The sequence below is a fragment of the Manduca sexta genome, chromosome 10 (genome assembly GCF_014839805.1).
Source record: "Manduca sexta isolate Smith_Timp_Sample1 chromosome 10, JHU_Msex_v1.0, whole genome shotgun sequence".
Lineage (NCBI taxonomy): Eukaryota > Metazoa > Arthropoda > Insecta > Lepidoptera > Sphingidae > Manduca > Manduca sexta.
The window spans coordinates 10,104,792-10,119,372 of NC_051124.1; the positions used below are offsets into that span (position 1 = coordinate 10,104,792).

General features: G+C 37.5%; 1 protein-coding gene across 3 annotated transcripts in view; it reads right to left on the minus strand.

Annotated features, from left to right (window-relative positions):
* LOC115441901 (mitochondrial carrier protein Rim2) overlaps nucleotides 1-14,581 on the minus strand; it is a 37,117-nt gene that overhangs the window by 4,086 nt on the left and 18,450 nt on the right. For all 3 annotated transcript variants that reach the window (XM_037437175.1, XM_037437174.1, XM_037437176.1), the window contains exons 4-7: nucleotides 13,735-13,913; nucleotides 10,794-10,906; nucleotides 5,069-5,285; nucleotides 127-229 (exon numbers count right to left, since the gene is read on the minus strand). In XM_037437175.1, coding sequence (XP_037293072.1) covers nucleotides 127-229; nucleotides 5,069-5,285; nucleotides 10,794-10,906; nucleotides 13,735-13,913 — 612 coding nt within the window. The remainder of the gene's footprint in view (nucleotides 1-126; nucleotides 230-5,068; nucleotides 5,286-10,793; nucleotides 10,907-13,734; nucleotides 13,914-14,581) is intronic.

Below are 14,581 nucleotides of genomic sequence, written 5' to 3' on the forward strand. Positions count from 1 at the left end.
TATATACTATTTTCTATCCCGAGAAAATATATAGCCGGTCTTTTATCCCGAAAACCCCATTCACGCGGGTTAAACCGCCAGCACATCTTTTTTGAAATACAATACAGTTATTAAAATAAAGGTTACCTGTATACGCCGCGATAACCTTCCTCCATCCAGACCGTGTGTAGAGTTTGCCAGAACTTGCGGTATTTGTCGCCTTCTTCTCTCAGTCGCGTCCTTGCTACTTCTGTAATTTACATAATTAATATTAATAAATTATTTCCAAAATACCCACAAAACAATACATTTCTGTTCATATTTATTTTCTTTATAATTAGAGACGGCAATCCGTCATGACGGAAGAGAAATCAGGCGAAAGACCAACGGCTTTACGTGCTTTCCGAGGCACGGGGGTATCGCACCACCAACTTCCTGACTCCGACCTGCGACTGAGTAATTTAAGCTGGAAAACCTAAGTCACAATAATTTTTGTCTTGACCCGGGAATTGAAGCCAGGACTTCAGCGCCGGTCGTACTCGTACCGCTTACGCATTTCTACTACGCCACCGAGGTAATTAAAACCACACCTAGTATATAGAATACACTAGTATTTAAAAACTTATTTCAAGTTGTACAATGTTGCATATATTTGTAAATGTAGTTTTGGCGCGCGTTCTACTTTCGCTTTGACCGCGATAAGATATGTTGATTATTCTTTGTAAACAATGCCATCACACCGCTACAGTATGAATACCACGTGCCATTGTGAAAAGTCACGAAGGATTAAAGTCTTTACTGATGTTGATTGAGGACTGTGCTAGTACGATATCGAATTTTAAAGTTTTGATATTAGGTTTTTTCGTACAGTATTAGTACGGAGCAGTGTCTCCACGTACATTGTACTTGGTAATTACTGTAGGTGCACTGTAATCTGGCACTAATGTACCGTCAAAGTAAGAAGATTAATATCTTCATCTATCTATATACTATTATATAAAGCTGAAGAGTTTGTTTGTTTGTTTGTTTGTTTGAACGCGCTAATCTCAGGAACTACCGGTCCAAACTGAAAAATTCTTTTTGCGTTGGATAGCCCTTTGTTCTTGGAGTGCTATAGGCTATATATCATCACGCTATACCCAATAGGAGCAGAGCAGTAATGGCTAATCTCAGAAACTAGGAGTTTGAACTGAATAATTCTTTTTGTGTTGGATAGCCCTTTGTTCCTGGAATGCTATAGGCTATATATATGATGAAACATGATGCAAAAACGGGGACAATTTATTAGTTTTGAGAGCTTCTGTTGCGTGCGCTGCGTAAACGGTTAAAGTTATGCAACAATAATGTATGACGGGATTGTTCCTCTTAAAAAGTTCTACAAAAATATATCATAAAACAAAAGTCCCCCGCTGCATCGGTCTGCCCGAACGTGTTAAACTCAAAAACTACCCAACGTATTAGGATAAAATTTGGTATGGAGACAGTTTGAGACCCTGGGAAGAACATAGGCTCCCGAGAAAATATATAGCGTGACTTTTATAACGGAAAACTTTAGCCCGAAAAACTTTATAACGCGGGCGGAGCCGCGGGCAAAAGCTAGTATACTATTATATAAAGCTGAAGAGTTTGTTTGTTTGTTTGTTTGTTTGTTTGTTTGAACGCGCTAATCTCAGGAACTACTGGTCCAAACTGAAAAATTCTTTTTGCGTTGGATAGCCCTATTTTCGTGGAGTGCTATAGGCTATATATCATCACGCTATACCCAATAGGAGCGGAGCAGTAATGCCTAATCTCAGGAACTATCGGTCCGAACTGAAAAATTCTTTTTGCGTTGGATAGCCCTTTGTTCGTGGAGTGCTATAGGCTATATATCATCACGCTATACCCAATAGGAGCGGAGCAGTAATGCCTAATCTCAGGAACTACCAGTCCGAACTGAAAAATTCTTTTTGCGTTGGATAGCCCTTTGTTCTTGGAGTGCTATAGGCTATATATCATCACGCTATACCCAATAGGAGCGGAGCAGTAATGACTAATCTCAGGAACTACCGGTCCAAACTGAAAAAATCTTTTTGCGTTGGATAGCCTTTTGTTCGTGGAGTGCTATAGGCTATATATCATCACGCTATACCCAATAGGAGCAGAGCAGTAATGGCTAATCTGAGGAACTACCGGTTCGAACTAAAAAAATCATTTTGTATTGGATAGCCCTTTGTTCGTGAAGTGCTATAGGCTATATATCATCACGCTATGACGAGCAGAGCAGTAATGGCTAATCTCAGAAACTAGGAGTTTGAACTGAATAATTCTTTTTGTGTTGGATAGCCCTTTGTTCCTGGAATGCTATAGGCTATATATATGATGAAACATGATGCAAAAACGGGGACAATTTATTAGTTTTGAGAGCTTCTGTTGCGTGCGCTGCGTAAACGGTTAAAGTTATGCAACAATAATGTATGACGGGATTGTTCCTCTTAAAAAGTTCTACAAAAATATATCATAAAACAAAGTCCCCCGCTGCATCGGTCTGCCCCAACGTGTTAAACTCAAAAACTACCCAACGTATTAGGATAAAATTTGGTATGGAGACAGTTTGAGACCCTGGGAAGAACATAGGCTCCCGAGAAAATATATAGCGTGACTTTTATAACGGAAAACTTTAGCCCGAAAAACTTTATAACGCGGGCGGAGCCGCAGGCAAAAGCTAGTATACTATTATATAAAGCTGGAGAGTTTGTTTGTTTGTTTGTTTGAACGCGCTAATCTCAGGAACTACTGGTCCAAACTGAAAAATTCTTTTTGCGTTGGATAGCCCTATTTTCATGGAGTGCTATAGGCTATATATCATCACGCTATACCCAATAGGAGCGGAGCAGTAATGCCTAATCTCAGGAACTATCGGTCCGAACTGAAAAATTCTTTTTGCGTTGGATAGCCCTTTGTTCGTGGAGTGCTATAGGCTATATATCATCACGCTATACCCAATAGGAGCAAAGCAGTAATGGCTAATCTCAGGAACTACCGGTTCGAACTAAAAAAATCATTTTGTATTGGATAGCCCTTTGTTCGTGAAGTGCTATAGGCTATATATCATCACGCTATGACCAATAGGAGCAGAGCAGTAACGGCTAATCTCAGAAACTAGGAGTTTGAACTGAATAATTATTTTTGTGTTGGATAGCCCTTTGTTCCTGGAATGCTATAGGCTATATATATCATCACGCTATGCCCAATAGGAGCGGAGCAGTAATCGCTAATCTCAGGAACTACCGGTTCGAACTGAAAAAATATTTTGTGTTGGATAGCCCTTTGTTCCTGGAGTGCTATAGGTTATATATCGTCACGCTATGACCAATAGGAGCGGAGCAGTAATGAAACATGATGCAAAAACGGGGACAATTTATTAGTTTTGAGAGCTTCTGTTGCGTGCGCTGCGTAAACGGTTAAAGTTATGCAACAATAATGTATGACGGGATTGTTCCTCTTAAAAAGTTCTACAAAAATATATCATAAAACAAAAGTCCCCCGCTGCATCGGTCTGCCCGAACGTGTTAAACTCAAAAACTACCCAACGTATTAGGATAAAATTTGGTATGGAGACAGTTTGAGACCCTGGGAAGAACATAGGCTCCCGAGAAAATATATAGCGTGACTTTTATAACGGAAAACTTTAGCCTGAAAAACTTTATAACGCGGGCGGAGCCGCGGGCAAAAGCTAGTATTTAATATGTCTTCTATCGTTCAAGGTGTTGAATGTGTTATATTTCATTGTATTACCAATGTATTGCATTACATAATTTTTACTCTTTTTTTTAGTTCCTGCTCATTACGGCTAAGTTTAACTGATTTAATGTAAAAAGTAAATACACCGTGATTATCCTCGCAACACAGTAATTCCTAATTTAAACACGGTGCTCGGTAAATGGCAAAAGGCTCGCTGGCTGTAACATGGGACTTAACACAACGTGCGAAATGTGGATGATACAAACCTAGCTACTTTTGAAAAGCGTAATGCATGATGTTTTGTACGTATATATGAGTTTTATAAACAAACATTTCATAATTATTTGAGTAAACACTACAGATGTTTATCTTTTGATTTTTTAGCGATATGTTAACTAAACAACGTGAAAAGTTACTCTATCTCTTTCTTCCATTTTATCTCTACTTTGCCACTTTAAAATGACTTGTAAAAAATAATTATCTAATATATTTTTTTAAAAATTTTTATTTCCACTTTGACACTATATAGTGTAATTTTTTATGTGATAAAATGTTGTTACTATGCACCCCTATCGTGCCCCCTATCAAATAAGATAAGATTGCAGATGTATGCTAGTGAACTCCTGTCTAATCTCTACTGTGACAACAATGATACTGAAGCTTCCCTATCGCGATGAGTGATCGTTTTTCGTGCATTAGTGTTGCCTTTGTCATAGCGTCTTGAAGTATGAATTCATTATGCTAGACGGTTACATTGATTAGACATTAATCGTTTATCTGTAATTTTTTTGTTGTCTAACGGCCGGTTTATATAATTCCATATAATCGAGACGGATCGGAAACAGAATAGAACTGATCAGATAAATTTAATTAAATTTAATACTTTACAGATGACAAATGATCTTTGGGGCATTAATATTTAATGATCACGGGGAGGACTGCAGTCTTCGATGCACCCCCTTCCCCCTCTCCCTCTCCTCTAGTGGATTCAACCCAATCATAAACGTATGTACTTGAGTTATTGGGGGACATCTAAATGAAACTACCGCTTCGGAGGTACAATTTGAGATGTACCCAACCTGAGTTATTTGGCTCCGTCTATGAAAAAACTCTATATTGTGGCACTCATAGAGCAAAGAAAGTAAATGAAACTACCGCTTCGGAGGTACAATTTGAGATGTACCCCGACCCGAGTTATTTGGCTCCGTCTATGAAAAAACTCTATATTGAGGCACTCATAGAGCAAAGAAAGTAAATGAAACTACCGCTTCGGAGGTACAATTTTAGATGTACTCCAACCTGAGTTACTTGGCTCCGTCTATGAAGATACTCCATATTAATAAGACACTCCAGAACAAAGACTCACCATGCGGATAAGCAATGCACGAGGCGACGGTCTTGGAGAAGGCGCCGGCGGCCATGAACTCGAGGAAGTCCCTCGCCGAGCGCTCCGGCGCCGCGCCGCCCGCGCCCCGCGCCGCCGCCACGCGCGCCTTCACGCCCTCGTACAGCACGAAGTGCACCACGGTCTCACTGATGCCCATGTACGACGCGGTGATGCCCTTGTAGAAGCCGCGGATGCCCTGCCGACAAACCGGTTATTCTAATGTCATTCTTATACAAATGTATTTAGGGTTGAATTTTCAATTATCGTATTTTATCTTACTTCTTTACCCCATTTGCCATTGGAATGTTAGCCGGCTTACATGTTGAGCATTAAGTAGTTAGTGATATTATGAATGCGTATGTTTATGAAAAAGTTTTGTTTTATTAAAAGTCAACGGAGTAACCGCTGAACGATTTTGGATGAAAATACGATCAATAAGTCTACTTTAACAATTCTTTTCACTGTTTTATTTAAATGTTTAATTGCTATTATAAAGTGTTGTAAATATGGTATTTGTTCTTAGTAATTAAATAAAGTTAGTAAAAAGATGTTATTGACATGAGTGTTTATTTCGGACTAAAAAGAAGTAACTATGGCAAACAAAATACAATTAGTTCTAAAAATAGAACATATAAAAAATAATAAGTCACGACGAAGGTTACAATCTCCAACAGCCGCCCTTAATCGCAGTTGTGACAGAAACAAAACAAATAAAATAATTAAGTTTCTAAACCTAAGTTAACTACACATCGTTTGTGTGCTAGAGGTCCGAGGGCCTTCGTTAGTACATCAGCAGGCATATCGTTACTTTTTATATATTCTAACTTAACAATATTATTAGATACCTTTTCCCTAATAAAGTGAAACCTAGTATCTATATGCTTCGTCCTGCTGTGGTGTACAGGATTTCGAACAAGATTAATGGCACTTTGGCTGTCAGAAGCTAAGTTAACTGAACAAAGTATACCTGTTATCTCGTATATAAACCGACGTAAGTAACACGCTTCCTTCGTGGCAGACGCTAATGCCATATATTCTGACTCGGCCGAACTTAACGCAACAGTAGGTTGCTTCTTGGATTCCCATGATACTGGACCTCCACTTAACTTGTAAACATAACCGGTGTATGACCTTCTGTCGATTGGACAGTTTGCCCAGTCTGCGTCACAAAAACCCTTTAAAGGTTCTCTATTCTTCCTGTAAACCAATGAATAGTTTAGGGTACCTTTTAGGTATTGCAGAATCCTTTTAGCAGCATTCCAGTGTTCTTTAGTAAAACACGTATTAAATTGACTTAAATAGCTCGTGGCGTAAGCGATGTCTGGTCGTGTGTTTACCGCTAGATACATGAGGCATCCTATTAAGTTTTGATAAGGATAAGACTCACCGACTTGACCATCCATTCTTTTTCCATATTCTTTTTAATTAATGGAGTATCCACGGCCTTACAATCCTTCATATTAAATTTTTCTAATATAGAAAGAATATAATTTCGCTGGTTCAACCTTATACTCTCGGAATCACTTTCAACTTGTAGTCCCAAATAACATTTCAGTATTCCGAGATCTTTTAATGAAAAATATTTCGACAAATCATTCTTGACAGTGTCAAATGTCAAATCAGAATTAAAGAAGACTATTATGTCATCAACAAAGATTCCTAATATTACAAGTTCTTTACCAAAAGTTTAGTATACACACAAGGTTCGGAAGGAGTTCCTATGAAACCTATTTTTAAAAAGCGTTTCATTTAACTTTTTATTCCAAGCTCGCGGTGCCTGTTTAAGACCGTAAAGAGATTTCTTCAATAAACAAACTTTGTTTTCTTTACCCTTTTCAATAAAACCAAGAGGTTGCTCCATGAAAACTTCTTCTTCTAAATCTCCGTTAAGGAAAGCTGTATCGACATCTAAGTGCTTCATTCTCAACTTCATATCTGCAGCTATCGCAAACAACGTGCGGAGGGAAGAATGACGAATCACTGGTGCGAACGTCTCCTTGTAGTCTACACTTTCAACTTGATGAAAACCTTTGACGACGAGTCTCGCTTTATACTTGATAATATTACCATAAGCATCCCTTTTAATTTTGTAAATCCATTTACATGGTATAACCTTTTGTTAGGTCTATCTACTAAATTCCATGTATGGAGTTTCCTTAAGGAACTATACTCATCAACCATAGCATGTTGCCACTTATCAGCATCATCGGCATGAGTAGCTTCGTAATATGTCGTAGGTTCATTAGAATCTACCATTGACGTATTGTAAGCTTTATAAAAATTTGTTGCTTTTCTATCTCTGGAAGGGTATCTGCGCTCAGGGTGCGATTCCTGTTCCAAATTCGCTGTCTCTTCTTCCACACTAGGCAGCCTTAAGTCACTGAGAGACTCTCGCTCTTCCAGAGTCACTGACTCTTTTGCACTTTCTAGATTTACTGGTAAAGTTGCTTCAGCCGCCGGGCTGATACTCTCATCACAGTCATAGAATTGACAGTCATGATCAAACTCAGAATCAATCTCTTTTTGCTCATCAAATAACAATATAGATTCTGACTGTGCGACAGATTGCTTCTGCTTTAGCGCTGTAAAGCAATTTTCAAAAAGGTTGCATCTCTGGATATAATAACTTTTCGTGGGTTAGCAGGGTCCCTAAAAATATAAGTGCCTGGATTTTCAGAATAACCGACGAAAATTGCTTCCTGTGCCTTGACATCTAATTTCTTCCTGTGACACGAAGGTATATGGACTAGAGCTCTACAACCAAATACTTTTAGATGGCTAAGATCACCTTTTCGTCCATACCATTTGTCATAAGGAATTTGTCCACCTAAGGCTCGATGAGGAGACCTATTCTTAAGGTAAATGGCAACTTGGAATGCATCTTCCCAGAATGCTTTCGGTAGTGAACTTTCAGCTAGCAACGTTCTTGCCTTTTCTGTAACCGAACGATGGGTGCGTTCCGCTACTCCAACTTGCTGAGGACTATAAGGCGTCGTTGTTTGATGTTCTATACCTTTTGAAGCAAGATAATCAACAAACTCTTTATTCACGAACTCCTTACCTCCATCAGTCCTAATTGCTTTAATTGTTTTATCTAACTGATTTTCAACAAAAACATTGAAACACACAAAATATATCTTTGACTTCTGTTTTAGAAGAAATAAAATAAGCAAACACTTTTCGCGTATAATCGTCTACTATTGTCAACATATATCTATTTCCTTGAAAAGAAGTTGTAGACACCGGTCCCATCAAATCCATATGGATCAGTTCCAAAGGGGAAGTAGCCCTATTAAACGCTAACCTTTTGAAAGGTTTTCTTGCTTGTTTACCTTCCACGCAAGCGATACAACTAGTTTTATCTACTCCTGTATACTTTATACCTACCTTGTGATTTTTCAATTGGTTCATGCCTATACGACACAAATGTCCTAACCTCTTATGCCATATTTGATAACTATCCTGACAACCAGAGTGCACATCTTGTGTCAAAAAATATCCGCCACATTCTCGGAAACATTTACAGTTCCATCTAAAACGTACAGTCCACCACAGGGCGAGGCATGAGCAACAGATTCACCTGTAAAATTAAAAGTATCAGATTTATAAAAGTTACATCCATTTTTATCAAAAACACAAATAAAACCCTTTTCAACAGTTTTATATACAGATAACAAACTAGCTTTCAAATCTGGTATATAAGCAACATCACTAATATTGTTGACCACGTTCTCGGGCGTGTTTATTGAAATATTTCCAATTCCGCAGCACTTAATCTGTTCTCCATTTGCGACAGTAACAGTACCTTGATTCTGTATCGAGATATTCTGAAACCAGTCCCGTCTAGAAGTCATGTGTCTAGTACAACCTGAATCTACATAAATTATGTCCTTTCTTGGGTTTCCAGAAGTATTAAGACTTGTAAATATCGTATCATTGGTATTTACCGCATTGCCTTTCTCCTTCTTGTTTCTCTGTGGACAGTCTGGTCTCTTATGTCCAGGTGTCTTGCACTCATAACAAACTATATTCTTCTTCATTGACTTAGGCTTCTTCTTCGCATGAAAAACAGAGTCTAATGACGTAGCCACATCTTTGGACATTTCATTAAGCAGTTTTGTTTTCACCAACTCTGTAGTCACGTCTACATTGCAATTTTCTAAAGCCATAATGAGAGGTTCATACCTTGGAGTTAGACCTCCCAAAAGTATTGCAGCAATAGACTTGTCCTCTATGACTACATCAATATCCGCAAGATCCTGTGCGGTTGACATAACTGCGTTAATATATAGTTCAATATTTTTGAACTCTGATAGACTCAACCTGTACAGTCTACGCTCCAAAAATAATCTTCGTCCTATTCCCTTATCTTCAAAGGCTTTTTGCAAACAAGTCCATGCCTCAGATGCAGTTTTCGCACATCTTATATGGGTTATCGCTGCACCTTCTACTGATAAGCATATCTTTGCTAATGCCTTTGCGTCTTTGCGTACCTTTGTAGAGGCATGGGTTGTGTCTCCATCTCGGTATCCACTAATTGTTTCCCATAAATCCTCATGGATAAGGTAATTTCGCATCTTGAACTTCCAAGTCGGATATCCATCTTTTATCCTCAAACAAGGAAATGGAAAAGATGTGATCGACGCAGGGAATTTTTCACACTCGAAACATCTCCAGATTCATGTGACATTTTCAGACTATTACTATTTCCTAGTCACACAAAAAATATATTCAACTTTATTTTACTAAATAACGTGAAAAAAAAAAAAAAACTAAGAACTAAGCGTTCGTGCTGATAACGTGTTGTAAATATGGTATTTGTTCTTAGTAATTAAATAAAGTTAGTAAAAAGATGTTATTGACATGAGTGTTTATTTCGGACTAAAAAGAAGTAACTATGGCAAACAAAATACAATTAGTTCTAAAAATAGAACATATAAAAAATAATAAGTCACGACGAAGGTTACAATCTCCAACATAAAGTAATTTGCGTCATCTGTCCGTATTACTTACACTTCTATTCCCGTCCACGTATTGTGTTTTATAATTTATTTAAAATTATGATTATGACTTCTCAATAACAAATTGTAAGTAAGATATAGATCTTTTTCTGAGTAAGGATGATTTTTTCATAATCCAAACATTATGAAAAAAATAAAAATATTAAAAATAAACATGTATGCATGGCTTATAAAGAATAAAAGAAAAACGATCCTCATTACAGTTTCTCAGAGAAAATTTTATACCGTAATCAACTTAATTTTTTAATTATTAAAATTTTATGACAATAACAAATTAAATAATAATAACCGCAAAAATGCTCAAAATACTGCACGCTTTTTTAAAAGGACACGACAAAGCGACTCCACTGCACCTGATGGTAAGTAGAGTGGAGTTCAATAGAATGTCGACTGGCGACTGAAGAGAGATGACTAACCCTTGACAGTCGACACAATTATGCTGGTCTATTGGAACCGGATATACACAGGCTGATCCCGGAACGCGACACATTTACGTGGGCCGCTATGGCGGGTTTTAACACCTTGTGTACGGTTCCTATCCGGGCGGATATAAAATATAACCTACCACCAGTAACATGTATCCATTGTAACTTGTAACTTATAACTTGCAAGGATATTGAGTGACATTGTTGATGAGATGTGAATTAAAGGAATAAATAATATAATCTAATGAGTGTACGTACCGACTTAGCATATATCCTTTTAATGCATTGCAGAGCCGTCACGTTTTGTCCGTCGAGTTGTAATCGAGTCTTCACGAACCATATCGGGTTGGTCATTGTGCACGACACGAATCCTGCAACGACGAATTTCATTATAATATTGTTTATTTGCTTACTTTACTGAGATATGTTCTTTTTGCTGATGATTCTGCATTCATTATCTGCTTACTTTACTGAGAGATTTTTTTTATTTTGTTTTGTTGGTGATCCTGCAGTCTACACCGAGGGGAACCTGCGAATGGGTTACTGGTTCCCCCCGGCTTAACGACTGCAGGTACAGAGAATGGGAAGGGGAATAGGATAATAGGGATAGGATAGAGGTTGGAGAGGGAAGGATGTATTCGCTGTATACCGGTGGCAGGGGTTTTCAGATTGATTATCTGATAGTACCGAGGTTTTTACTGAAGGTAAAGTTTATTCACAGTTTGTTGCCACCGGTGTTACTGAGAGATGTTTATTTTTATAAATACATAGAACATATAAAGCAACGAGTTTGATAGATGTAAATGGTAAAGTATATACAATTGAAAATGTGCTTAACTTTTTTGTGTTTAGTCCTTGCTATATGCTTCAAAATATTATCACATTTATAGTACCGTAAGAGAAGTGTTTAGATAATTGTAGTGCCTGGCATTTATGTGTATTTATCTAGTTGAAAACCGATTATCATTACAAGTTTTCAATCGAAATTTTCATTATAATAAAAAACATTGATAAAATATATATCAATGAAATTCTAGCCATCAATCTAACTTCATGATAGCCAAATGAAAAATGCCACTATCAGATTTTGCAATACATCCTGTGTGTTTAATCGTTAGCATAATCTGCAATAATGTAAAGAAATACAATGTACGTCATTGCATCTTATCAATTGAAAACCCAGACATAAAGTAACAATAATCTTTATTTGAAGAGGTTAAAGTCCATAGGTGAGGATAGGAGTCAAGGCAGATTTTCATATTGTGTAATGACTTTATTTAGAAATTCCTTAATTAGAATTAAAAGTAAATAACAAAAATTATAAATAAAAGTATTTCTAACATGAATATGGTTCATTCTTTTCTAAAAATCTTAAATTTCATTCACAGATAAACATATATTTATTTGTTAAACATGTGTATGTCATTAACATTTTACGGCTATATCACTCCATACTACTAATAGTAGTAGTTTAACTATGTACAAATAATACATTGTACGTAATATTTAAAGAGTGTCATGTAGTAACAACCGTGAGTTTTTGAAGTGGGCCATTGTACCACTGATCGACCTAAGAGTAGTAAAACATCTAGAACATGTCTGGCCAACCTAATATTGCTATTGATGTAATTACTGAAGAGTATAAGCGATACGTTCAAAAATCAAATTTAAATATGAATTAACCTCTGTTGGAATTTTGCTTATTCTTGGCTACAGCTTGCACAGTTTTTAGTTTTTGGCTTCTTTTTTGTGAGTTACTTTTCTATTTTTTTTTTAATATTTGTTTTAATTTTTCTATAGGATTTATATAGTCTGGCATATTTTAACATACTGCGTGAACGTCTCCAAATTATATTGTGCTTGATTCGCTGCGCTTAAGTCACTTTTAGTTTAAATTATGTGCATGTTGAGTTTTCCTAACTTGGGCTTACATTATAGCTATAAGTTATAATATTTAAAATATTGTTATCGTAGTGTTAAGTCTGCTGGAAAACCTAATTAATAAATAAATAAATACAGTAGATTCAAAAAGATATTGCATCCTTACATATTACACAACAGAGTCCCTGCAGCGTTTGTCTGTCTGGATAAACTCAAAAACTAAGCAATACTTTTTGATGAAATTTCATATGGAGAGTTAAGGATCCTGGAAAGGACATATGCTACTTTTTATCCGAAGATAATCTATCTATACTGGGACTTATATCCCGGAACAACTATAACTCTTTCACATGGGCGGGGCCGCCAGTAAATGACAATAAGACGTATGAGAAATTATGAATAAAATCCAAATATAAATGAAAACAACTTGCGTCAATCCATTGAAAAAATAAGGTAAAAATATATCCTGCAGTCATAATAAGAAATTGACTCAACTGACAGAACAATCTAAATCCCACACTACGATAAAAGTTGTAGCGTCGTGGACATTTGGAACGAGATACTTCTGATTGCATAGAAGATCCAAATAGTTACTATTAACAGATACATATGACAGCGTAGGTACTTATATAATCAACAATTAGTCCAGGGCCACTCGAGGTGTAAAGCTTCAAGAGGTTTTTTGTGGGGTGAAATAACAGCGGTCGCATCGACCCGAGGATTGTATTTAAATGTAATTCCGGATCTAGGGGAGGGGGGGACCCGGGACTCATGCCATAGTCGGCGAATTCAGAGGGCGGCAAATCCAAACTTGGCAGACGAATACACAACTCATTATTAACGCTACATTGACTACTGAGACATCCAGTACATTTAACACATTTTTTTTTCGCCGGGAGAGAAATGATGATGACAAAGGTAAAACATAAGTGGGCGGGGGCGGCTATACCAGATTTTGCTCTGCTTCGAAAAAATTCTACATCCGGGACTGTTCTGCACAACTACAAGTGTGTCTTTCTCTTCCTTATGACTACTATAACATGACAGATGCCCCACAACATTAGCGTAACCACTACTCATAAAAGCTAAAATGTTAACAATGGCAATAAAAAATCATGTCTACAGCAGTGGCGAAAGGTCCATATAACCCAATTCCTGCTGACTTCCTTTCATGTAAAATGTAATTATCATTAGAATGCAGACCGTATTTACGTAATTAGTACCTACTACCTATATGTTATGTCAGGTTCCCTTTCGGGAAACTTCACCCTTCACAATCAACCTGCAATCTGGTGGTGTTGCTAGTTTACATTCATACCTGCCGCGCTGGCTGCAGACAGATGAACTATCGGCGTGTCCGGAGGTATGTGCTGATTCAGTATAGCCTTAGCCTGCGAGTATGTGCAGAAGTAGATCGCGCGTGACGGCGCCACACCCACAATGTTAGGCCCAAGTCCTTTGAACAGCGCCCTCGGACCCTCCGTTTGGACTATGTGCCTGAAACAAATTAAGGTGCATGACGTCAATGGGTATCTCATTTAGATAATGCTGAGGATATTTTTATCGGTATATTAAAAATCTGGAGTTGTTTGTTTGGTGTCGGATGAAGGTTAAATTGTTGTAGATAAGTTATTATGACGGCCTCGGTGACAGCGTTGTATTTTGTACGACTGCAGTGCTGAGGTCTCGGGTTCGATCCCCGGGTCGGGCAAAGTGATATTGGGTTTTTTGTTTCAGTGCGGCCCCGGAGTCTGGAATTTGTGTTTAATATGGCGATAGATTCATCCCCTATCACGGCATGGACGTAACACACACGGCGGAAAGTGGAAGCACCAGTGGCTTCTCTAACGACCCCCTCGGGTATAAAAAGTGTAACTGTGTGTGTGTCTGTTCTTCATACCTGCCAATCATACGTTCAATCAAAATTCATTTAATCCACATTATTTATGACCATTGAGCGTGCGCATAAGGCAATACCTGGCTACTTAAACATACTTATCCGTATTAGTTATCTTTATATACTCGTATAGGTGTTAATTTATAATTAGACATTTCCAACATAAGCTATATTGATGTGTAACTGTTGTTTTGCGAGATTCGAAGTTTTGGCTTTCGTCCACTGAGCACATCCGATGCAAGTGAAGCGTCATTCACTTATATGAGTT